At 50.4% G+C, this 23,545-nt stretch overlaps 1 protein-coding gene across 13 annotated transcripts in view; it reads right to left on the reverse strand.

The window, feature by feature from the left end:
- ANK1 (ankyrin 1) overlaps window positions 1–23,545 on the reverse strand; it is a 187,178-nt gene that overhangs the window by 46,545 nt on the left and 117,088 nt on the right. For 10 of the 13 annotated variants that reach the window (XR_013393533.1, XM_077931047.1, XM_077931051.1 and 7 more), the window contains 15 exons: window positions 21,596–21,694; window positions 20,298–20,495; window positions 19,554–19,652; window positions 18,858–18,956; window positions 18,421–18,618; window positions 15,849–15,947; window positions 14,782–14,880; window positions 12,613–12,711; window positions 10,880–10,972; window positions 10,696–10,768; window positions 9,567–9,590; window positions 4,296–4,392; window positions 2,506–2,587; window positions 1,803–1,900; window positions 1,072–1,296 (listed from right to left, as the gene is read on the reverse strand). Coding sequence is in view for 12 of the 13 variants with exons in the window: in XM_077931047.1 (XP_077787173.1) it covers window positions 1,072–1,296; window positions 1,803–1,900; window positions 2,506–2,587; window positions 4,296–4,392; window positions 9,567–9,590; window positions 10,696–10,768; window positions 10,880–10,972; window positions 12,613–12,711; window positions 14,782–14,880; window positions 15,849–15,947; window positions 18,421–18,618; window positions 18,858–18,956; window positions 19,554–19,652; window positions 20,298–20,495; window positions 21,596–21,694 (1,682 nt within the window). In the remaining variant the exon portion in view is untranslated. The remainder of the gene's footprint in view (window positions 1–1,071; window positions 1,297–1,802; window positions 1,901–2,505; window positions 2,588–4,295; window positions 4,393–9,566; window positions 9,591–10,695; window positions 10,769–10,879; window positions 10,973–12,612; window positions 12,712–14,781; window positions 14,881–15,848; window positions 15,948–18,420; window positions 18,619–18,857; window positions 18,957–19,553; window positions 19,653–20,297; window positions 20,496–21,595; window positions 21,695–23,545) is intronic. The other 3 variants (XM_077931058.1, XM_077931049.1, XM_077931048.1) reach the window with 2 other exon arrangements.

Below are 23,545 nucleotides of genomic sequence, written 5' to 3' on the forward strand. Positions count from 1 at the left end.
GTTATGTTAGTTTAATGTGTTAGTGTTATGTAGTGTTTTTGTATTGTATTGTTTTTTTGTTGTTGTTTTTGTAGTGTTGTGTTTAAATTGTTGGAAAAGTAATAAATATTATTTTCCAAAAAAGAAAAGAAAAAAAGAATATGTTCTTGTCCACATTCTGCTTCTTCCATGCCTGGAATGCAGAGGGCCAAGCGGGTTTCCCCGCTCCTCTGAGCAAATGTCAATTCGGAGAAAACCCAAATTGCCATTTGCTCCATTTGCTGAGCAGTACGGATCAGTTTTCTCCAGGGGAAAGCAGCAGGAGAAGAGGAAGTGTATGTAGATTCTGTGCAGAAAAAATAACTCACAAATTACGTGCTTTTAAAGGTAAGGAAGACCTGGAACGTTTTTACGCCACTGGGTGGGATTTCATTTCTTATGTGTCAGATTCAGATACACTGAACTTTCCCCCACCATCAAATTGTGATATTTGGCTTTGATTCTATGTTTTGCTTCTTTTACTGTTTTACATTATCTGTTTTCTGTTTCTTTGGAAAATACAACCTCTATACTGCTCCTCCTATGTTTTGTAACTTTGATTTTGGGGTTTGGTTGGTTTTGAGTACTCTTGATTTTACATTAATAAAAAACCTTTCTAATATTTATTTTTAAGTGTTGTGGAGAACTAGAGTCACAGAGCTGGAGGGACCCTGGAGGTCATTCAAAGTGACACTGCACTTCAGCTGCATCTGGAGGACCACAGGCTCCCCATCCCTGCTCTGCTCCACAGCATCTCTATGCTGAAAGCCATGAACATATAACATACACAGAGAGACAGGATGCTGGGATTTCAGTTTGGATGTGCCCCCAAGCACTGCATTTGAGATTAAACGCATTTGGCGCTTAGAGGTACCACGAGGGCTTTGATGTCTTCCTGATGTAGGAACAGCAGGGCCACCCACCACCTTCCTTTTCCTGCCCCAGCACCCATGGCGGCGAGTGATCAGAGCTCAGAGTGCCAACTGGCCAGCAACCCGCTAGTGAGGGCAGCCAGGGCACTGCCCAGAGAGGAGAGTGTCTAGCCTTCTTCACCTGAGGAACTGTGCTCCGGCAGGGCCCAGGGCAATGATCCTGCTGGCCAACCCTTCTTCCTCGGCCAGAGGAGGTGGGGCCTGCAGTTTCTGGGGCTTGACCAGGCGGCAGGTGATGCGTGTGGGTGCTGCGCACGTCCTGGGTGGGATGATGACGCGGAGGCCGTTGTGCCTGCTCCCACGCATGGACCCACCACGAGCATCCACCATGAAACTGACGAGGAATCTGGGGAGGGGGCAAAAAGGCAGGATTCAGTTGTCCAATGCACAGGGCACAGCAGGGCTTCCCAGAGTCCCAAAGCAGAGAAGCTTGGAAATGCACCCCCCTTCACCCCAGTGGTTGCTCCTCAGCTGGAGGATCTGCAGGGAACCCAGCTGCCATTTGTTCTGATTCTGCGCTAAGCTGCAGGTTTCCCAGGGGAAAGTGGTGTGGCAAGCAAAGGTGTGGCTGAGCTTCCTATGTTCCTTATTGGGGAAGAGCATCTGCCTTGAAAGCAGAAGGTCTCTTGGCAGGTGCTCTCCCTAAGGCCCAGGAGAGCTGCTGCCAGTCAGAGCATGCAGGACACAGCTGGGTTTGGCCGTTCCTTGATTTGACTCAGGATAAGCCATTGGGATAGCTGCAGGGGCTGATCTGTCTCACGTCCCTGGTGCCTGAAGGACACGCTCCACTTTGGGGTTTTGCAGGGAAACATCCCAGGGCAAGTGGGGATGTGAGAAGCAGGAGGAACTCACCCTGTGTGGACTGGGCTGGCCACAGGGCTGATGTTGTCGGAGGTCTCTGTGGCAGGGCTGCTTGGGATGAGAGACTCCTCGTCAAATTCCTTGGAAGCCTACACGGGACAGAATCAGAGGACCCGTTCAAGCACAAGCCTAGATGCCTCCACCGACAACCTCTGTGGAAACTGAGGGCTTCCCACGCCCCCACCTCTGCCTTCTTCTTTTATGGGGGTCCATCTTCCTCCAGATCCCAGCCATACAATTTTGGGGCCCCTCCCTCAGCATGCCAATGCTCCCACCCTACAGCCAGGGGTGAGTTGGGAGGGGACATTGGGCGGCAGCCTGCTTGAGACACATGTCTTCAAAGCACGTGGGCTTTGCCCCCCTCCCAGAGCCATGGAGGCCAATGGAGATGACTCAATGGGGACAGAAAGCCCCTCTAGTCCAGCACCTGCAAAGAGCACTCTCCCTCCTGTGGATTCCAGCAACTGCTGCCCAAAAGAGATCCAGTCAGCCACGATGGGAGCTTCTCTGGGACAGGCGTGTCAGTTTCAGGGCACCACTGCTGCAAAGGCATCATTTCTGGTCGCCAGTGGCTTAGCCTCCGAAGAGGGAGAAGCCAAGGGCCAAGGGCCACTGTGGATGGACGCTGTGGGTCCCCCCAGGTCCTTTTTACGGCTCTGCCCCTCCAGCTCTGCTGAGACAGACACCCACCCACCTGTTCTGGCTCCTCGGGTCGGATCAGGACCGTCTCAGGCGTCACACACGGGATTCGCGGGATGGCAGGAGACTCTTCCCTCCTGAGAAGCAGAACACAGTCAAGCAACTATTGCTCAAAAACCTGATTTATATGTGGAATTCTTCTTAGCTTGTTTTGCATATAGAACTTTAAAAAACTTGTTATGTACTGAAGTTCTCACCCTGGGCCAGCAGGGGGATACTGTAGATAGTTATGCAAATAAGGGATCGAAAGTGATGTTCAATGATTGGATAGTTTTAGAAAGTTGTAACAATTATGTGTACTGGAGCTCTATATAAGCAGGCTGACTGAGCCCTTCAGCTCAGTTCTGTTCTGGCCTCTGAATAAAGAAGAACTGTTTGAAGAATCGCTGTGTCGTCTGATATGTTCACCCACAACTTAACGAAACTGTTTCTACGTTCTTCTGGTTTTATGCTTGCAACCATCCCATTCATTTCCTAAGTTGGCATTTTATTGCCTTTTCCTGCACTGGAGCTCAAAGTGGTGTACATGGTCCCCCCCCCCCCCCATTTCCTCCTCACAACAACCCTGTGAGGTTGCTGCCCTGGGCACAGAATTGACCTGTGCCTCCATGGACAGCTGTGAGTCCAAAATAACTCCCAGGCTGCACACCTGGTCCTTCAGGGTCACAGTTACCCCATTCAGGACCAGGGAGTCTCCACACCTGCCCGCCTCTTGTCCCCCAAAAATAGTACTTCTGTCTTGTCAGGATTCAACCTCAATCTGTTAGCCGCCATCCATCCTCCAACTGCCTCCAGACACTCACACAGGACCTTCACCGCCTTCACTGGTTCTGATTTAAAAGAGAGGTAGAGCTGGGTATCATCCGCATACTGATGAACACCCAGCCCTAACCCCCTGGTGATCTCTCCCAGCAGCTGCATGTAGATGTTGAAAAGCATCGGGGAGAGGACAGAACCCTGAGGCACCCCACAAGTGAGAGCCCAGGGGTCTGAACACTCATCCCCCACCACCACTTTCTGAACACGGCCCAGGAGGAAGGAGCAGAACCACTGTATAACAGTGCCACTAGCTCCCAGCCCCTCAAGACGGTCCAGAAGGATGTTATGGTCGATGGTATCAAATGCCGCTGAGAGATCCAGCAGAACTAGGAAACAGCTCTCACCTTTGTCCCTAGCCCACCGGAGATCATCAACCAGTGCGACCAAGGCAGTTTCAGTCCCGTGATGAGGCCTGGATCCCGACTGGAAGGGATCCAAATGGTCTGCTTCTTCCAGGCGTGCCTGGAGTTGTTCAGCAACCACTCGCTCAATCACCTTGCCCAAGAATGGAAGATTTGAGACTGGGCGATAGTTGGCCATATTGGCCAGGTCTAAAGATGTTTTTTTAAGAAGTGGTTTAATGACCACCTCAGCGGGTCTGGGAAGGCTCCCTCACAGAAGGAAGCCTTCACCACCCCGTAGGGCCCATCACCCAGCCCTTCCCAGCTCACTTGTATTAGCCAGGATGGGCAAGAATCAAGGAGACAGGTGGTTGGCTTCACTCGTCCAAGCAGCCTGTCCACATCCTTGGAAGTAACAGATTGGAATTGATCCCACACAACTTGACTAGAATGGTATTTATTACCATTCAAACAATAATTGCTCCTTGTTAAATTCACCCCAGTGGAAGGGAGGCCAGCTGAAGTCTCTGCTGGAGGGACCCAAATGTCTTGGGGCCAAGCCCAGCTTCCCCCGAAAGGACAACTCCCGCCTTGATGCTTCCCTGCCCTGCCCAGCATGTCTTACGTGTGGTCCAGTTTGGGGACAAACTCCACAATTTCTCTCTCATCCTCCTGATACTGGAAGTCCCGCTTCTGTGGCTTTGTAGCGGGCAACTCATCGCCTGAAAAAGAGAGAGGGCTGAAAAGAAAAGGGGGGAAGAAAGCCCCACCAGCAGCACGATGGGGGGGCACTTGGCTCAGGGCCAAATCGAGCAGCACAGCAGCACTTGTAGCTAACTGGGCAATGGAGGGACATTGGCCCTCCTGCCGCTTGAGATCCAGGCTGGGGAAGGGGCCGAGGGAATCACTGGGGTTGAGCGGGCTGTTGGTTTCCATTTGGGCAGGACCCCACTTTGCCCCATGGATGTTTAAGGGCTGCAGTGACATGAGAGGAGATGGTTCACAGGGGCAATGCCAGGGTTAGGGCTCATCCACACTGACCATTCGCTCCACACTTTTTTCACTCAGCTCCACCCTTTAAAACTCCATGTCGGAGTGCTCCCCCCCCCCCGCCCCATTGCTTTCCCCAGAATAAACAGCAATTTGAGTTTTCTGTGGCTTCCCATATGTTCTGATTCAGCAGTAAAAAGCAGGAAAACGTCACGGCAAAAACCCCACAAAAACTCAGACACAAACCAGGAAGGTGTGGGTGTGTGCCTCAAAACGTGCCACAAAAGCAAGTCTGCATGAGCCCTTAGAGGCCCAGGGGGTGAGAGATGCTGACTTGGGGAGATTTGTCTACAATTTCATCCTGGGAAGGGCATGGGATCTGGCCACACAGAACAGCCAACTCCGGCATCACCCCATGGCAATGTATCAAATGGGACAGAGGGGGGAGGCACAAAGGGGGCTCCCCAGGCCTCTGTCCCAGACACTCGGGAGCCTCCCCAGGCTTCTTCTCCTCCTCCCTGGCTCTGCTCACAGCCTCCTGGGGTCTCCCTTGGCTGGAATGTGCCCCTGCTGGGATGGAGGCGGGGGGGGGGGCAGGAGGAGCAAGGAGTCGGCTGCACACAGAGGGGGGGGGTTGCACTATGGCTTGGCCCCCTTTGGCCCCTGCCCATTCCAGCATGAGCTTTGCTCTTCCCACGCTGCTTGCACACCTTTTCTCTCTCTCCTGCTCTGTTGCTAAGGGCAGTTTTCAAAGAAACTGAAGGCTTCTTGCTACCCACAAGACAAGACAATTAAAAGGCGGATAATAATCCCCATGAAAACCTCATGGACTGGCAGCCAAGCCAGGATCCCAGCACAGCTATAAAAACTGGGGTGGTGGTATGCAGCTGAGTCCTACTCAGTGTAGACCCCTTGAGATGAATGAGCCTAAGCTAGGCATGCTGGGGAACTTCAATGGGTCTACTCTGGGCAGAATTAACTTTGGATACAACTCCAAACTCAAGGAGAAGTTGGAAAGGAGAAGGGCTGCCAGATCCCCCAGGAAGTCTCCAGGTGTGCCTGGGGGGAGGGGCGTGACTCTCCAGGGAGGAGAGAAGGCCTTTTCTTTTTATTTGTTGTTTTTTTTAATTAAGAAGATTGGGGGGGGGGGCGATGGCAGATGTAGTTGACTGCTGGCACTCCTCTCAGTGGAGATAATTATGCAGCGATTCAAGGTACCGAGATAAGGGAGTTCAAGGATAAGCCTCAAATGCTCAGAAGAAAAAACCATTACACCAGAGACAGAAGTTTTCAGGGTGGAGGAGTGTCTCAAGCGAGGACACACAGGCCCCTGCATCGCATAATAGCCCTTAGATTAGATTCTTTTAACTATTTCTGAAACCTGGAAATAACTATAAATCCAATTTTCTATCTGCCAATTAATCAGCACCCAGATGACAAATGGGCTGCTGGGGAATGAAAAAGCATTATTTAACAGGCTGAAAAATTAACCAAAAAGCTTATCTTAATCACTGGCAACTAAGAAAGAACACAACTGATAATATGGCTCTGAATCTGTTTAAAATCTTCACTTTATACTGCCCCTAAGTCTCCATCTTGTACATGCTGTGTTGGCTGCAAAAACAAAACTGAACCTTGGTGGAATCGACACACATATAAAAACCGCTTTGAAAATGCTTTTTTAAAAAGCGTTCTTAAAAATACATTGCATTTTTCATGTGGCTCACCATCGCCCTCTAGTGTCACATTGTATACTGCATGTAAACACATTTAAATCATATTATTTGCAGCTGTATAGCTGAGTCCCTTATCTTTGTGAGAAAGGAAGGAGCATTTAAAGAAGCAGACACAAGTTCCTGGAGGCAAAGGCAATGCTGAATGCCTCCTCCCTCACTGGTGTCCTATGCCAAGGGCTGGAGGAACAGCAAACAGAACCAAGAGCTGAGATGCGCAGAAGGTTAAAGGAGACGGGATGAACGAGCGAGCAGGGCCTTTGGGGAAAGATGTGGGCCCAGATCTGTCTGACCATCCATACAGCTGTCTGAAGGACTGAAGCAGACAAAGTGGGGGTGAAGGGAATTGTGAACAGAGGCCTTAAGAGGCAACCGGAGATGGCAGCAGCGATGGAGCCGAGAGAGAAAAGGCTTTGGGTACAAATTAAAGGGAACACAGAAGAAAAAACCTCTAAGCTCTTGGGAAAAGAATGGGGAAAGTGGAGGATCAGAAGGATTTTCCTTTTCCTTTTCAACTAAGACGAAGCATGGTCAACAGGAAATAGGACTGGAACATAAGGAATTGGGTAGAAATCAATGAAGACACAAGTCAATAAGGAAGGACATTGTTAAGATTAGTCAGAAGGACTATTTTGGCATGTAATGATAATAATAGCTGGAGAGCTCCTGCTGGACTTTTTGGGTGGAAAAAGGTGGATTTCAGATGCCTGGGATTGAAGATTGAGAAAACAATGCCAAGCAGATTGGGAAATAGCTGGAAATTAATAGAGATAGATGTTATCCTGGAGTGCATATTTTGAATAATTGTCATAATTGGCAGACAGAAAAGCGGAAGCCCTTCTTATTTCCTTTCTTAAAACTTCTCTTATCTTCTTTTTATATGAGCTCTCATTCTTTTTGTTGTTGTTCTTGTGTTTTGGTTAATTCCATCTACATTTATGCTTTGTTTTTGTAGTTTTCTGTCTTAGGCTAATGAAGATAAATGCAGGAAGGCGATGGCTGGAAGATGGAGAGCCATGTGTGAGGGCAGAGCAGAGAGGATCTCCCAGAGTGGGAGGCTGGGGAGAGGAGGGGGAAGCTCCCAGGTGAGAACTCATTCTTCTGTGTGGAGAATAAAGGTCAAGGCACAATGGTCATAAAGACCCTTTTATTCTCTTTCTCTTCTTCTCTTCTTCTTTATTTTCTTCCTTTTCTTATTCTTGCTTCTTTCTTCATTTTCTTCTCTAGATTAGTCTGGCTTCTATTGTATTTTATGTGGAAAAAATAGATTATAAAGAAGAAGACTGTGCGTGCAGCTTGCAAGCTTCAGCCCAGCAGGAGCCAGCTGCAAAAATTTATAGACTTTTGGGGCCTTAGCCCTCTCTGCTCTCCCAATGAACCTCCATCTCCAGGACTCAGTGGTGGGAGGGAGCACAAAGGAAGACAAAGAACTGGGCTGGGCTGAAGGGGAGGAGAGGGTGATGAGTCCGCATGAATACCTGGCTCATTCGTTAGACTTTGTGGGTTTTGTGTGAATGACATACTCTCAGCGACTGTGTTTAATGCTTAACGTGCCATGCCTAGGGACATCTGTAGGGCCCACTTCCTCAGGGCTCCTGAAATCTCAGGAACTGGGATGCTCCTGGACCAGAAGCAAAAGTGGGGTGAGTGTCCACACCATGAGGAGTGATCACTCTTTCAGACCAACTTAGACCACCATGGCCTTGATGCCTGTGAATGGCCTGGCCAGGTTGGGCTCCAAGCTCAGGTGGCCTGGAGGACTAAGCCAGGGGCCTGATAAAAGGTTTGGGGCCGGATGACATGTGACCTTCACAGCATAGTTCTAACAGTGCTGGGCTGTTTCAGATTTCACCCCAGGACATTAAAGGAAAAGAGGGTGCTTTAACCCTTGGTCATGATCCTGACCCAACCAGCCCTTGCACCCGAAATGGAAGCAAATGGGATCCTTTCGGTGAGTGCAAATTGCAGGCACAGGACAATAATTAATGGGCATGGAGCGGACAAGGGTTGCATCAACTACTGATTCTACTCAGAGTAAAACTGTGCTGGGTCCTAATCTGAATCAGCCCTTCTGCCCTGGCAGTTTTGGGAGGGGGTGGGGGTGCCCTGCATTTGTGGCCACATGTAGTTTGGTCCACAGTGCAGGGGTGGGGTGGAGGAAGGAGGAGCTGCTGAGAGCTGGTCAGTTACAGTGGTGCCCCGCAAGACGAATGCCTCGCAAGACGGAAAACCCGCTAGACGAAAGGGTTTTCCGTTTTGGAGGTGCTTCGCAAAACGAATTTCCTATGGGCTTGCTTCGCAAGACGAAAATGTCTTGCGAGTTCCTGCAGGGTTTTTTCCCTCCCCCCCCCTTTTCCCCAAGCCGCTAAGCCGCTTATCAGCTGATCCGCTAAGCCGCTAAGCCGCTTATCAGCTGATCCACTAAGCCGCTTAACAGCTGATCCGCTAAGCCGCTTATCAGCTGATCCGCTAAGCTCGCTAAGCCGCTAATAGTGCTAATCCGCTAAGCCGCTAATGGGCTTGCTTCGCAAGACGAAAAAACCGCAAGACGAAGAGAATCGCGGAACGGATTCTTTTCGTCTTGCGAGGCACCACTGTACTGGGAAGGATGGGTCGTTGTCACCAACTTCAAGGAAAGCAGGGAGGTTGGGGGGGGGGGTGGCTCAGATCCTTGTGCTGTCTTCCCTCCCACTTAAGCGACTCCTCCGATCCTTGAAGGAGATGGGAAGTGAGGTGGAAACGCAAATGTAGAAAAAGGGGGAGAAGGGGGTTCAGGAGTGATGGTCAGCAGCAAGGGGAGTCCGGGAGCAAAAGGAGATGGTTCCCTTCTAAGGGAGACAGGCAAAAGCCCAGGTTTCTTCCTGGGATAGCTCTCTAAGCCCTGGCACAGATGCCCTGGCGTGCCTCCCACCTGTGGACCAGTGTGCAGCAGAGCTCAGCAGCCATATGGGTGAGGGCTCTCTCATGCAGCCCCCTTCCCCACGCCACCCTCTCCCCACCATCCTCACAGCCACAGACACAATGAGTGGGCAGGTGGGCGAGCTGGCCCCCTGGGAAGCCAAGGGCGGCATGGGATGGAGGCATGTGAGGCCTGGTGGGTCCGCGTGGGGTGGAATGGGGCAGATGGGTTGGGCGGGCGAGCCAAGCCCACAACAGCAACACACAGTCCGTACCCAGGAGAGTTATGTGAGCCGTGCCTGGAAAGCAAGAAAAAAAGAAGAGCAAGTTTGAACTGTGCGCTCCAGGTTGGTGGGCGCAAACGCACAAGTACATGGCCTGGCACCCTCTGTGCCTCAGCTCAAAACCAAACCCCTGCCAGGCCGCCTGTCCCAAGGTGGGCTGGTGTTTGGCATCATTCTGAGAGAGGCGGGAGAAAGAAGGCCCCGTCCCTGATGGCAGCCAGGCATGAGATCCAGGCCTGCTATTCAGCTGTGAGTCCTGCATTGCAGGGGGTTGGACTAGGGTCACTTTCCAGCTCTACAAATCTATGAACGCCGAGTGCCCCTATGCAGCTTCACCTCTGGCTTCTAAGAGTCAGCAGGCACTTCCTCAAGCAATTTCAAGCACATCTTATGTATTTATTTGATTCACAACATAAAATCTAGGCCTTCATATGGGCCAGAAACTTGTTTCAAAACAATAATCTAAGCCGAAGATTCTCCGGATTCCCACTGCCCTGTTCTGTGCTTTTGATGGGCTCCCCTGGGATTGAGGCAAACGCAGAGACCCGCTGGTGGCGCATCCTTGTGCAGGGACTTGAACTGCTCTAAGCTGTGCAGAAAGCAAGCCTTGCTGGTCATGTTCTCCAAGCTACTGTAAGCTGAATTCAAAAAGGAAGTGGAGGCACCATCACAAACTTATTTCCAAATAATTTGTGAAGGCTTGAAAGTAGAGGCTACTTATGCTTATGCTGGGGGGTGGGGCAGGTAGGGAAATGGATCTGGGCAGGCAGGAGGAGTGGCAGATAAAATCAAGCAGGGAGAGAAAGGTTGCGGAATGTTCCGTTTCAGTCCAGTCCTCTTTTCTACCAAAAAATACCCAGTGCAGCCATTAAACAGGAAAATCTGGCACCGACTGCAAGGAGGGCGGGAGTCAGGCTGTGCACACAACTTCCCAAAGATTTCCGGGAACTGTCCTTTGAGGGGTGCTGGGAACTCTAGCTCTGTGAGGGGGGAACTGCAGTTCCCAAGTTTCTTGGGGTGGGTGGAGAATGCGCTTTGGTGTGTGCACAGCCTCTGTCACCCTGGTGCCCGTATCTCCCTCCCAGAGCAGCCCCAAGCACAGGGGAAGCCGGAAACGCACCTTCGTCCTCGGACACATCCAGGATCTCGTCCACCGTCTCTGGTAAACTCATGTGGTGCTTGTCACTGAATGACTGCAAGAGGCAACAGGTCAGGCGGGAGCACAGCTTCAGGGTCACCACAGCACTGCTCCCCCTCCCCACCCCACCCTCCAAGCCCAGGTCAGGATTGACTGGGGGACTCACCAAGAAGCGGGACTCATCAGTGACAATTTTCAGCACATCGGTCACAGAAATGTAGCCCAGACGCTTTGCAATGGCCAGAGGTGTGGCCCCATTCTGCAGAGAGAAGTGGGCAGGTGGGAGAAAACCACTCAGCCAACAGCGTACAAGCCTCAGGTCAGGCCTGTGTGTAAATATCTACATTTTTTTGCACCAAAAAGCTGAATTTAGCAATTTGCAAAAAGTATGCAAACTTGCATTCAAGTTGCGTAATGCGGAAGGGCCAGGAGCTTTTCTGAGCAATGAAACCCGCACTTCAGCCACTGAAAATCTCAGTGCAGAGGGAACTGTAGCTCTGAAATGGGGATTAGGGAGCTCCTAAGAACTCTCTTCACCCTCAGCAAACTACAGCTCCCAGAATTCTTTGCAAGAGTGGAAGCCATGATTTTAAAAAGTTGTATCAATATATTTTTAATGTATGCTACAAATGTGACCAAGGATTCTTCCTGCCTCTAATAAATTATTATTATTATTATTATTATTATTATTATTATTATTATTATTATTTATTATTATTATTATTCTGTACCCCATCTATCTGACATATTTTGCCCCAGCCACTCTGGGTGGCTTCCAACACATATAAAGGCATAATCAAACATCAGTCATTAAAAACTTCCCTTTACAGGACTGTCTTCTAAGAGTCAGATTGTTGTTTATTTCCTTGAAGGGGGCTGTTCCATAGGGCGGGTGCCACTACCAATAAGGCCCTCTTTCTAGTTCCCTGTAGCTTCACTTCTCTCAGTGAGGGAACCGCCAGAAGGCCCTCACAGACAGACCCTGGTGTCCAGGTTGAACGATGGGGGTGGAGACGCTCCTTCAGGTATACTGGGCTGAGGCTGTTTAGGTCTTAAAGGGTCAGCACCAACACTTTGAATTGTGCTCAGAAACATACTGGGAGCCAGTGAAGATCCTTTGGGACCAGTGTTCTATGGTCTCCGCAGCCTCTGGCGAGACAGTACACAGGGAGGCAGGGTCTCATCCGGCGTACCAGATGGAGCTGGTAGACAGCCTCTTTGTCAGGGAGAAGGCTAAACTTAACTGTTCTACCTTACACTATATAAGGTGTACCTTATACTAGTTTTCTGCATGCGTGGATTGTTTATGTGTGAGCATTCAAAATTATGCCCGCCCACACCCACACCCACCACCCCCCCCCCCCCGTTGAAGTATTGCAGCCCAGGATTTGACTGCCTCTTTCTGTAGCGATAGCAGCAACACTGGGAGAAGCACCAGGTGACCCCAGCATGGCCACACCAGCACCATCCAGTTAAAGCACCATGAAGCCACCTCCACAGCCGTGGTTCCCCCAAAGAATCCTGGGAACTATAGTTTGTGAAGGGGGCTGAGAGAGGCCCCTGTTCCCCTCACAGAACTTCAGTTCCCAGAGTAGTTTAACCCCCCCCCCTCAATCCCCCTTTGCAGGGGACTCAGAAAAGTGTAACTCAGTGAAAGAAACAGGGGTCTCCTAATAACTGCCAGCGCCTTTAACAAGCTACAGATCTCAGATCTCCTTGGGGGGAGGGAATCATAGAAGGGTTCGCAAGGGTCGTCCAATCCAGCCCCCTGCAATGCAGGAATCTCCGCTCCAGGGGAAGCCAAGGACTCGGGAATGGAGGGTGTGGATGTGGCATGAGCCTCCACCCGAGGACCCTGCAGCAGCCCCAATGCCCAGGCCCTCAGGAGCCCACACTCACCGAGCTGACTTCATTGGGCGAGGCACCATGCTTGAGCAGGAGGGTCACGATGTCGGTGTGCCCTTGCTGGGCCGCTTGGTGCAGAGGAGTGTATCCCAGCTGGGAGAGAAAGAGAAAGAAAACGAGTACACCCAGGAACAGCTTGCGATGGCACTTAGCTTTATAAAGCATACCCCAAGCATGTTCTCTCTCTCAAAGAATTCTGGGCACTGAAGTTGGCTGAGGGCTGCCGGGAACTAGCTCTGTGAGGGCCCAGAATTCGTTGGGGAAAGTGCTTTAAAGGCATAGTGTTAGCACACCTTTACGAGGACCAATGATGGCAGGAACCTAGGAAACTGGTTTGGCAAGGCTCAGTATTGTCTGCCCTGACTGGCAGAGGTTCCCTGGGAAGCCAGGCAGGAGCCCCCCCAGCCGTCCCTGGAGATGCCGGGGGGGGGGATTGAACTTGCTGGGAGCTTCGGGGGGGGGGGGCAGAGTGAGCTGCAGTCCCTCCTTCCCCGCAAAGGGCAGCAAGCTTTGGAGTTCTCCAGAACTCTTCATCAGGGAAGGTGTTGCACAAAGCAAGAAGTGAAGGGGGGGGGGTGTTTCAAGGAAAACAAATAAGGAAGGGGGGGGGGCAAAAATTAGACAGGATATTGCACCCATGAAGTAAGCTTGTAGCTGAAGGTTGAAAATGGAGAATGATGACTGAATCCTAACTGTGGATTTTCATCGTAGGTACCAATGTGGCCAACTTTGCTTTTTACTTAACCAATGTGAGTGATGGTTTCATTTTGTGTTGGTTTCAGGCCAGGAGTGTCAATCTCAAATGAAGCAGGATGGGGACAAATTCCTCATCCCAAGGTAGTCAATATAATCAAGAGGCAGGAGCACTTTCTTCACCCCAGAGGATAAAGGGTTTGGGGGGCCACAATTTAGAAAACAGGCAAGCAAGCAAGGGGAAGGGAGGCAGACATGCTTCTCTCCTATCACCCAGGACACCAAGGAAATATGACTGGCAGCAAGTGAAAGAAAAGTGCTTCACACAACAACAGAGTTAGTTTTTTTGAATTCGCTGCCACCAATTTGTGGTGATGGTCACTGGCTTAGAAGGCTTTCAAAGAAGGACTGGATGAATGAAGGTTTGGATAACTGAAGTTTCGGACAATGAGTGTTCCGAGAGCAGGATCCACATGTAATTCATGAAAGGCACGCACAGGTCACCTTACCCCATGGATGCCTTCTTGATCGCTTTGATCTACAGAACTGGCACTGTTACAGGCACCACATAATATATGTTCCACATTTCTAAAAATCAATATTTAACTGTGGCAGCACCTACACTTTGGAACTCCCTGCCTATTGACAGCAGGCAGGCACCTTCACTGCACTCCTTCTGGCGCCTGCTAAAAACATTTTTATTTAGGCAAGCCTACCAGATGTGTAGGGACGCGGGTGGCGCTGTAGGTTAAACCACTGAGCCTAGGACTTGCCGATCAGAAGGTCAGAGGTTCGAATGCCCATGACGGGGTGAGCTCCCGTTGCTCGGTCCCTGCTCCTGCCAACCTAGCAGTTCGAAAGCACGAAGTGCAAGTAGATAAATAGGTACCGCTCCAGCGGGAAGGTAAATGGCATTTCCGTGCGCTGCTCTGGTTCGCCAGAAGAGGCTTAGTCATGCTGGCCACATTGGCCGAGGGAGCTGTACGCCGGCTCCCTCGGCCAATAAAGCAAGATGAGCGCTGCAACCCCAGAGTCGGTCATGACTGGACCTAATGGTCAGGGGTCCCTTTACCTTTACCTTTTACCAGATGTGTAGAATGTTGACATGTGCTTTAATCTGTTTTTAGTATATCACTGATTTCATAAGCCACTTTGTGAGGTTTGTTTGTTTTACAATCAAATGGTGTACAATTTTTATTAAAATAAATAAATGAAATGAATTTGTCTTGCTTGTCAGCCATCCTTGGGACATTTAATGATGAGTGACCATACAACAAATAATAACAGAATTCTTATAAACCAAACAGAGCAGAAATAAAAATAAGAAAGACAAACAAGTGATCATAGCAGCCTTTCTCAAACTTGGGTTCCTAGATATTGTTTGACTACCACTCCCATCATCCATAACCAGCAGGAGCAGCAGTCAGGGATGACGCTTGAGAAAGGATGCCTTCAAGAGTCTTTCCATACCTTGGTCTTTGAATTGACATCCGCTTGATGCTGCAGCAGAAACTTCACCAGTTTGATGTTCCCGTAGTGAGAAGCCACGTGCAGCGGAGTATAGCCCATCTGCGAGGCACATATGAAAAGGGCAGACTTTCAGGTCAAGGCTTGGTGGTGGGGTGACAATGAATGGTTAGAGGGAGAAGAGGGAGCAGACTGGGAAGAGGAGGGGTCGGAAGTGGAAGAGGTAACAGAGCTTAGCGGGCAGGGAGAGTTTGTGGCAGAGAGAAGTCCAGAATCAGGGGCAGAAGCTGAAGCAGGAGGGAGGGAGGGAGGAGGTCCAGAGGCAGAGAGGAGTCCAGCTGGTGAGGATTAACAAGTAGCTCCCCCTCCTGCTGCAACAAGCTCCCCTCCCTGCTGGTCTCCCAGAACCAGGAGAGGCATGAAGAGGACAGAGGAGAAATTGGCATCACACAGGCACAGCCTCAGATTGCTTCAAGAAAACCCTGCAGAGGAGGGAACTGAGGCACCTGTGGGAAGGTGAGGACCTTCAGTCTCCACAACTATCTCATGAGGGCAAGAGCGACCAAGGGCGTGCTGCTGTGCTCTTTAGGCCTGGCACTCCTGTGCAGATTCTGTTTTTCCTGATAAAGAGTTAATTCCACTTGCTTCATGTGGCTGACTGTTGGCTTGCCCCTGTCTCTCTGCCACCAGCAACCCTGGTTGGCTTAGGTCCTGTAGGCATGTGCTGTAGGAGCTTTCCCCAGCTTTGCGCTCTCTGGGTGTGGTTGGACCACTGTTCCCATCAGCCACAGGCAGCATGACCAGCGGTAAAGGATGATGGGAGCTGTAGTCCAGCAACATCTGGAAAGCACCCTGGAAAGCTATGGTGTTCTGGTGGTGGTCCCTTCCGCTTCCCGAGCACAGGAGATACCTGGAGCCTACAAATGGCGTAGCACAGCCTTCTCCAACTTGGGGCCCTCCAGGTGTTGTGGACCACAATGGCCACCAGTGCCAGCCAGACCAGAAAGGACACTCTAGACTCTGGGCCTCTCTGTCTGATGGAGGATGCCATGGCATTCGAGGGGACTCACCCGCGTTGTTGCATCCACTCGAACTCCGGCCCGGAGGAGGACGTCTGCCACTTGGACATGCCCCTCCTGAGCCACCAGGTGGAGGGGGGTGAGGCCGCTCTGGAAGACAAGCAAGAGCCAGGTTACCCACAGAGGGTTCCGTGGGGAGGTGGGCAGACACCGGGAACCACTGCTAGGGCCCTCCCAGCTTTCTAGGCAGAGAGCCTTCTCAGTAGTGGCACCCTCCCATCAGATGTCAAGGAAATAAACAACTATCTGAGATCTGAAGGCAGCCCTGTTTGGTGTAGTTTTTAATGTTTGATGTGCTATTGTGCTTTTTACTCTGTTGGAGGCCGCCCAGAGTGGCCGGCGAAACCCAGCCAGATGGGTGGGGTATAAATAAATTATGATGATGATGATGATGATGATGATGATAGACTCCCAGAGGCTTGAATATGGCATCTGGAAGAGCAACGCCTGCTCTTTATTGATTGGTTTGGGCGGGGGGGGGGGGGTGGATGGCTAAATAACAACAAGCATTCATCCTGTTTTCATCCTGATTTCCTTGAACTGCAATTCTACACCTTCCCATTGCTCATTTGCCCCACACCATTTAGTGAATTTCCCTGATACTTTCCTAATGGTAAAAGGTCTGGAGTCTTAAATTTGGGGGATTTCTTCAGTAAGGGGTGTTAAATTTCTGATTTCTTCCCGCATAGCCTGTAAGACAGAGTTGTTCCGCCTGGCCTTTGGCTTGGAGCCAATTTGATTCCCTCCCTCTCTTTCTTTTTTCTTTTCTTACTCCTCCTGCGATGAGGCTACATTTTAATATTTTAATGTTTCAATATTTTAATGTTGTATTTTAATTTTGTTTTTAAGTTGTAATCATTCAACTTGTTTTTATTATTGCTTGTAAGCCGCTCTGAGCCCGGCCTTTTTATAAAAATAAAAATTATTATTATTATATTATTATTATTATTATTATTATTATTATTATTATTATTGCTATTAAAAATATGCTTTGGAGCTTGAGGAGTTCCAATCTGCTATTATTTTTGTGATTGGACAAAATTTAGCTTGGTAAGTCTACAATAGAAGAAGCACAAAAACGGCTTTTGGAAAACCCAATAATTTTGATGTTACCTTCTGAAAATGTCAGGTAATGCTAAATAAAAATATATAAGACATAAGAGAGAATATAGAATACAACTGCAAGTACTTAGCAATTTCTATGAAATTTTACACACTCTTTACTTACCAAGCAAAACTAAATTATATTAATTTAACCAAAATATCTTTTGGATTCTCAAGCCATGTTACAACGCTTTACCAGCCCTCATTTTTGAAATTGAAAGTTGAGAAATTCTGCATGCCCTACAGGCCCATGCAGAGAGGGGGAGCCAGCAGCCCCTTCTTGGGGTGTCCATTTGGGGTTCACAGGAGCCCTTCTTTGCCTGTTTAAGTCCTTTCTCAAGGTCCCCAAGCTGAGCTCTAGATCAGGGGTCAGCAACCTTTTTCAGCAGGGGGCCAGTCCACTGTCCCTCAGACCTTGTGGGGGGCCAGACTATATTGGGGGGGGGGGGGAATGAACGAATTCCTATGCCCCACAAATAACCCAGAGATGCATTTTAAATAAAAGGACACATTGTACTCATGTAAAAACACGCTGATTCCTGGACCTTCCATGGGCCGGATTTAGAAGGCGACTGGGCCGGACCCCAAAGATGGCAGCCCTGCTGGAGCAGACCCCACTCCTGCCTTGCTCTGCATCCAACAGTGACCAGAGAAGATTCTCTCAAGAAGAGCAGGATGGCAAATAGGGAAAGTCTGCAGCTCAGCAGGCAGCAACTGGTCGCATGGAAGGTCCCAGGTTCAGTTCCAACATCTCTGGCTTGGGCAGGGAAACACTTTGAAACCCTGGACAAAGTCATGGATTGCTAGTCAGGTTGGCTCTATCCTGTGCGCATGGCTGGAGGCAGTGCTGCTTCTGGGCACCAGCTGTTGGAAACCACAGGAAGGGAGAGCACTCGGGTGCTCAGGTGCTGCTCCCTGGTTTGCCCCAGATATATGGGTGGTCCCTGCCGGGCTAGGGGACCATGGGCCTGATCCTGCAGGGCTCTTCTGATATTCTGAGGTGCCTTTGCACATTAGGGTACATGCCAAGAATGCAAAAGCCAGAGGTTTCTATACACATGTGTGAACACACACACACGCAGCTCTCCATCCTATCAAGCAACAATCACAATCATGGTTGAAAGACACATTGGGTTGAGCTGTGTAGGAAGAACCACTTCTGCTCATACAACAGACCTCCCCCATCCTTTCCAAGGCACCCTGCACCCCAAATATGCTTCAGATGGTGGGGGGACACACACAGGGGGATGGGAAGCTCCATTGCAAATAACTGAAAAAGGCGTGGGGAAGCCCCCCAAGAGCCAGACAGAGAGGCCTGGAGGGCACCATTTGCCCCCCACCTGAGGTTCCCCACTCCTGCCTTATCAGGGTTGTGTTCTTCCACCCCGCCCCCCTTGGGAAGCAGACTTTGTCCCTGCAGGGCACCTGCACACTCACAGGAGCCTTTTGCTCCACTCACCTTGCTGCCAAAGTTGCCATTGGCCTGCTTGGAGAGGAGAAGGGCCACCATATCGGAGTGGCCTTCCTGGGCCGCCAGGTGCAGCGGGGTCACAGCTTGCGTGGATTCGGCGTTGGCGGAGGCGCCATACTGCAGCAGGCTGCTGGCCACCTCCATCTGGTTCTGCCTGGCGGCAATGTGCAGGGGGGTGTATCCGTTCTGCAGAGGAGAGAGACGACCCCACCCGCCAAAGGCAAGTCAAGCCCCAGAGTCTGATCCGCCGGAGTCAACGGTGGCTCCTGCCAACCCCATGACTCCCCTCCCAGGGCTGCTCCCTGCAGGCAGGAGAAAGGGGCAGCTGTGCTCAGGTTTCCTCTGACCTCCCCTCCGTGGCGCTGCCCTTCAAATCTTTAAATCCTAGACAGAAGTGCGGCATGGAAGCAAAACCTGCCCCTTACCCAGGCCACGCTGTGCGGGGATGCTCCTTTGGGCAGCAGCACTTTGACAATGTCCAGGTTATTGTGGTGAACAGCGATGTGCAGGGGCGTGAGGCCATTCTGCAGAGAGAGGAGCAGGGGCATTTGAGCATTTTATTTTAGGCAAGAATTTCTGACATGACCTTGTAGCAGGTGAGCATCCTGATCTATGCATTGAGAGGCAGCCTCCACGTGAATGGATGTTCAAAGGGGGTGTGAAAGGATATTGGTAGGGGAACCTGCTTACTGTAGATGTCAGGGGTGTTTGTGAGGAGGGAAACTCAGACTTTGACCAATTTGAGAGACAGAAGACACTGAATTCTTCCTGCTGATTTTGGCATCCAAACCAGTTTCTTTCTTGTTGGAATTGTCTGCATTTGGGCCTTCAATATTTCTCCTTTGAAGTGCAGGTCTGGCTACGCTCAGCTTTCCCTTGCCTCTCTATCATGAAACCCAGGAGGACAGGATCACTTCCTCCCAAGTTTCCAAGTATTTCCCCTTTGTTGATCATTGCAGTTGCTTATTCTGGACCACCAAGTGAAGCACCCAAAGACTCTTCAGAGAGCATATTGCCACTATCCCATCTTGGTACAACTAACATAAGACACACGTGAGCATCGCCAGGTCTGAATTCCTCAGGGCCGCTGCATCTCCCGCCAAGGCCCCCGACATACGCACCTTCCCCGCTGCGTTGGGCTGAGCATTGTGCTCCAGCAGCACCTTGGCGACATCCACTTTCCCATATTTGGAAGCAACGTGCAGAGGGGTAAATCCTTTCTGGGGAGAAACAGGGAGCATCAGTGCCTGGCTGGGGTGGGAGAGGAAGACAACAGGTCAAGCAGGATCAGGGGGAGTGGGGTCAAGAAGGCCTCAGGGGGAGGCAAGCCAGGCAGCAGTCCAGGTTTCTCTGCTCACTCCCTGCCCTGCAGGCATCGCAACACCCACAGCATGCACAGGAGAGAGAGAGAGAGAGAGAGAGGAGACATCTAAAGCAGAAACAAGTGTTAACACAGAATTTCAGCTTGGTCAACACTGTAGATGAGCATGTCAGATCTCCTGCCTCAGAGGCTGATCCCCTGCCCCTCGAGGCACCCTGCCCTACTCCTGGCCTGGCCTGCGGATGAGGCTCTTCCATCACCCTCCGAGTTGAAAGAGGCGCCCCCTGCAGCTTCTTGTGCTCCACAACCCCAGAGCAGCATGTGGTAGCAGGACAGGCCCTTTAAATACTGTACACAGCACCTCGTGGGGGCAGAGTCACTGCCAAGTCAAGCCTCTGCCAGCCTTCCTAAGGCTTCAGGCAGCTCCAAGTCTTTGCTGAGGTGAGACCCTCCCAACCTGGGCTAGCAGCACCCACAGGGAGCTGTCTGGGGCCTTGCTTCAGCAGTTTGGAAGGAACATGACCCAGCGCCCCCGTTTCCCTACCTTGGTCATGACCGTCTGTGAAGCCTGCTTGTCCAGGAGGGCGCAGGCACAGTCGAGGTGGCCCTCGCGTGCTGTGATGTGCAGGGGCGTGTGCCCGGCTGTTGTGGACAGATTAGGGTCGGCGCCGCTCTCCAGCAGCAGCTTCACCATTGTGCAGTGGCCAAGGCGGGCCGCACAGTGCAGGGGGGTCTGGTCATCCTACAATGGGGAAGAAGGACAAGACACTTCAGATGAAGACAACAGCACTCTGTCCTCAAAAGAAATGTGTATGCGCACCCTACATAGTATATGCCTTTTTGTACTCGTTACTTGGTTCAACATCTGCACCACAAAGTTCAGAGATGTTTGCATTTAGATTTGCAACTTATTCCAGGAAGGGAAAGTCCGTGTCATGATACCCTCTGAGCCTTCCGACCAGCAGTGGGAGGAAGAGACAATGCAATAGACCCTTTAGACACCACCACCCCGAAACACCCAGAGGTTGCTTCTCCCTCACTTGCAGAGAGCAAGGGACCATTAAAGATGGGGAGACTGTATCCCCACGGGAAGATGGTGAGACGGTCTGATGATGTCTCCCAGGGAAAGGTGGCACCAGCAGGAGAACAGAGAAGACTCTTCTCCCTGGGCAGAGTGTCGCAGGGACAGGGATTGTCGCAAGCGTTCTCCTCCGCTGCTTAAAAGCTTGGCAGGGAGGCAGGAAGACTCACCAGAATAACTGCACTGTTTCTGTGCAGTCTTGAAGCCCTGTTCCTGATCTTGAACACCTGGGCCTGGGCCTTGATTCTGAGCGAGATCTAAAGATCTACATGGGGATCTGCTGCCCCAGTGATCCGGCTGCCTGAGGTGGCCGCCTCGCTTTGCCTCATGGGTGAGCCAATCCTGGTTGCTACCCTTCTGCCTTATAAGAGCAGCTGGACTAGAGCCTGCTCTTTCTGAAACACTGAGCTTGAAGCACTAGCCCACAATACTAAATGTTCAATTATTTACTTACAAGAAAGTGCACCTGTTGTCTAGGGCCAACCCTGAGGCAAGGTGAGGAGGCTGCATCAGGCAGCAGGATCCGCAGGGGCAGCAGATTCAGCCTCTAAGGAATGCATTGCCCGCTGCTGCCACCGCCATGGTAGCAGCAACAGCTGCAGTGCCCTCCTTGTAGACTGGATCCGCCTTCTCCTCCGCAGCGCCCCCCCCCCACCATGCCACCTCCCCTCCGCCTCCATACAAGCAAGTGTGGGGCGCTCATGGGGACAGGAGTCTGGGTTGCAACTGCTGCTGGCCCAGAAAGACGAGGATGCTCTCACCTTGGCCTTGGCATTGACTTTGGCCTTGTTCTGCAGCAGGTACTTTGCCACTTCCGTGTGCCCAGCCCGGGCTGCCATATGTAGGGGGGTCTCCACCTTCTTTGGAAAGGGGGAAAAAAGAGGTTGCATGGAATGTCATCTGTTTTGAAAGATCTCATTCGGTGACCGTCTGATCAATCTCTATAAAAGCCAGTGGGGCTTGAGATTCTTGCACCCTGTACTATTCGTGCAGTGCAAACAAAGGCTTGACCCAAGCCCAAAGAGATGGGAGAACTTAATGCGCTCCCCCTGAGCCCATTAAAAATCTCCATGATGGCAGAAAACAAGCACATCTTACTCCCTATAAATGCCCATAAATTAAAATTGCTATTGATGCAAAATGCCTTTTACTAAGGGTCCACAATCTAAGCATACACATTATTACAAATCATTTCATATCTGCAAAAATTATGATATATATACTTTAAAACAACTTTGTTAATATATTCAGAATGTTTATCTGAGCATATACTGTTCTCATTTTACCTAACTGTTGCATGTTTTATGTCTAAATATAATAAATAAAATTCAAATAGTAGTAGTAGTAGTAATAATAATAATAATAATAATAATAATAATAATAATAATAATAGCTAGCACATAAAGATAAAGGCTAGGTAAGAGCTATCTCACTGCCCTGCTCCATTTCCACAAACCAGGGTGTTTTGAGGTGAGACAGAGCATTCAGATACGTTGTGTTCCACATGCAATTTGAAGTGGTGCAGTCTAAGGTAACCTCTGCGTCAGACACTAAAACCACATGGTTTCCCCCAAAGAATACTGGGAGCTGTAGTTTGTTATGGGTGCTGGGAACTGTAGCTCTGGGAGGGACAAGCTACAGTTCCCAGGATTCTTTGGGGCAAGTCATGTGCTTTGAATGCACTGTGTGGGTGTGACCTAGGAAGGTTTAGGAACATAGGAAGCTGCCTTACCCCCAAGAAGCCACTGGTCTCTCTTTCCCAGCATTGTCTCCCCTGGGTGTCAAAGACGGGTCTTTCCTAGTTCTACCTGGAGACACCAGGGACTGAACCCTTGTTTATACACACACCTTTCTGGGTGTGTAAATCAGATCCGAACCTGGCTTAGAAATTGCTCCGGGCTTGGATTCTAAAGTCCTGGGGTGCAAATCTCCTTTCTCTTGCTCCTCAGCCCCTGAAGCCAGTGGCGCCATTTCTGAGGAGAATAATGAATAATGCCCTGCATGTCCAGAGGCCAAAGGGATTTGTAAAAAGAACCATTTCATTGTTCAAAACAAGAGGAACCTGGCAAAGAAGAACCAGAGAGCTGGCCAAATTCTCCCTGTCTCACCTCTACCCAGACGGAGGGCTCACCTAAGAGAATGTTTCTCTGTATAATTCTTTCAAGCCCCCCACACAGAAAACAAACTTGTCAAGGAAGACTGCTTTGTGTCCAGCAATATAAGGCTATTTTCCACAGAACATTTTATTTATTGTATTTATTGAATTTATATACCGCCCTATAGCCGGAGGTCTCATTCCCTTATGAGAGCCCAAACCTGTAGCGGTGCAGTCGGGGCACAGATCTCCCTGCCACCCTCCCGCTTGGTTGGACTGTTGGATGAAGAACTGGGGGACCAGGACTCAAATCCCCACTCAGCCACCAAGCTGGCTGGGAGGCCTGGAGCCAGTTGCAGTCGCTTAGACTAATCTACCTCACAGGGTTGTTGTGAGAGGAAGGAGAGGCATGCATGCCACCTTGAGCCCCTTGGAGGAAGGTGGGATATAAATGTCATCATTGTCATCACCTAAAACACATGTGCACGTGTGTGAGAGGGGGGCGGGGCGAGGGCAAAGGAGCTGCCACCTCTTGCCCGCCCTACAGTATTCTGAGGAACCTCCTTCCACCCACCCTAACATTTGTTTTGTGCAACTCGGACTCTCCAGCGAAATG

The sequence above is a fragment of the Podarcis muralis genome, chromosome 7 (assembly GCF_964188315.1).
Source record: "Podarcis muralis chromosome 7, rPodMur119.hap1.1, whole genome shotgun sequence".
NCBI lineage: Eukaryota > Metazoa > Chordata > Lepidosauria > Squamata > Lacertidae > Podarcis > Podarcis muralis.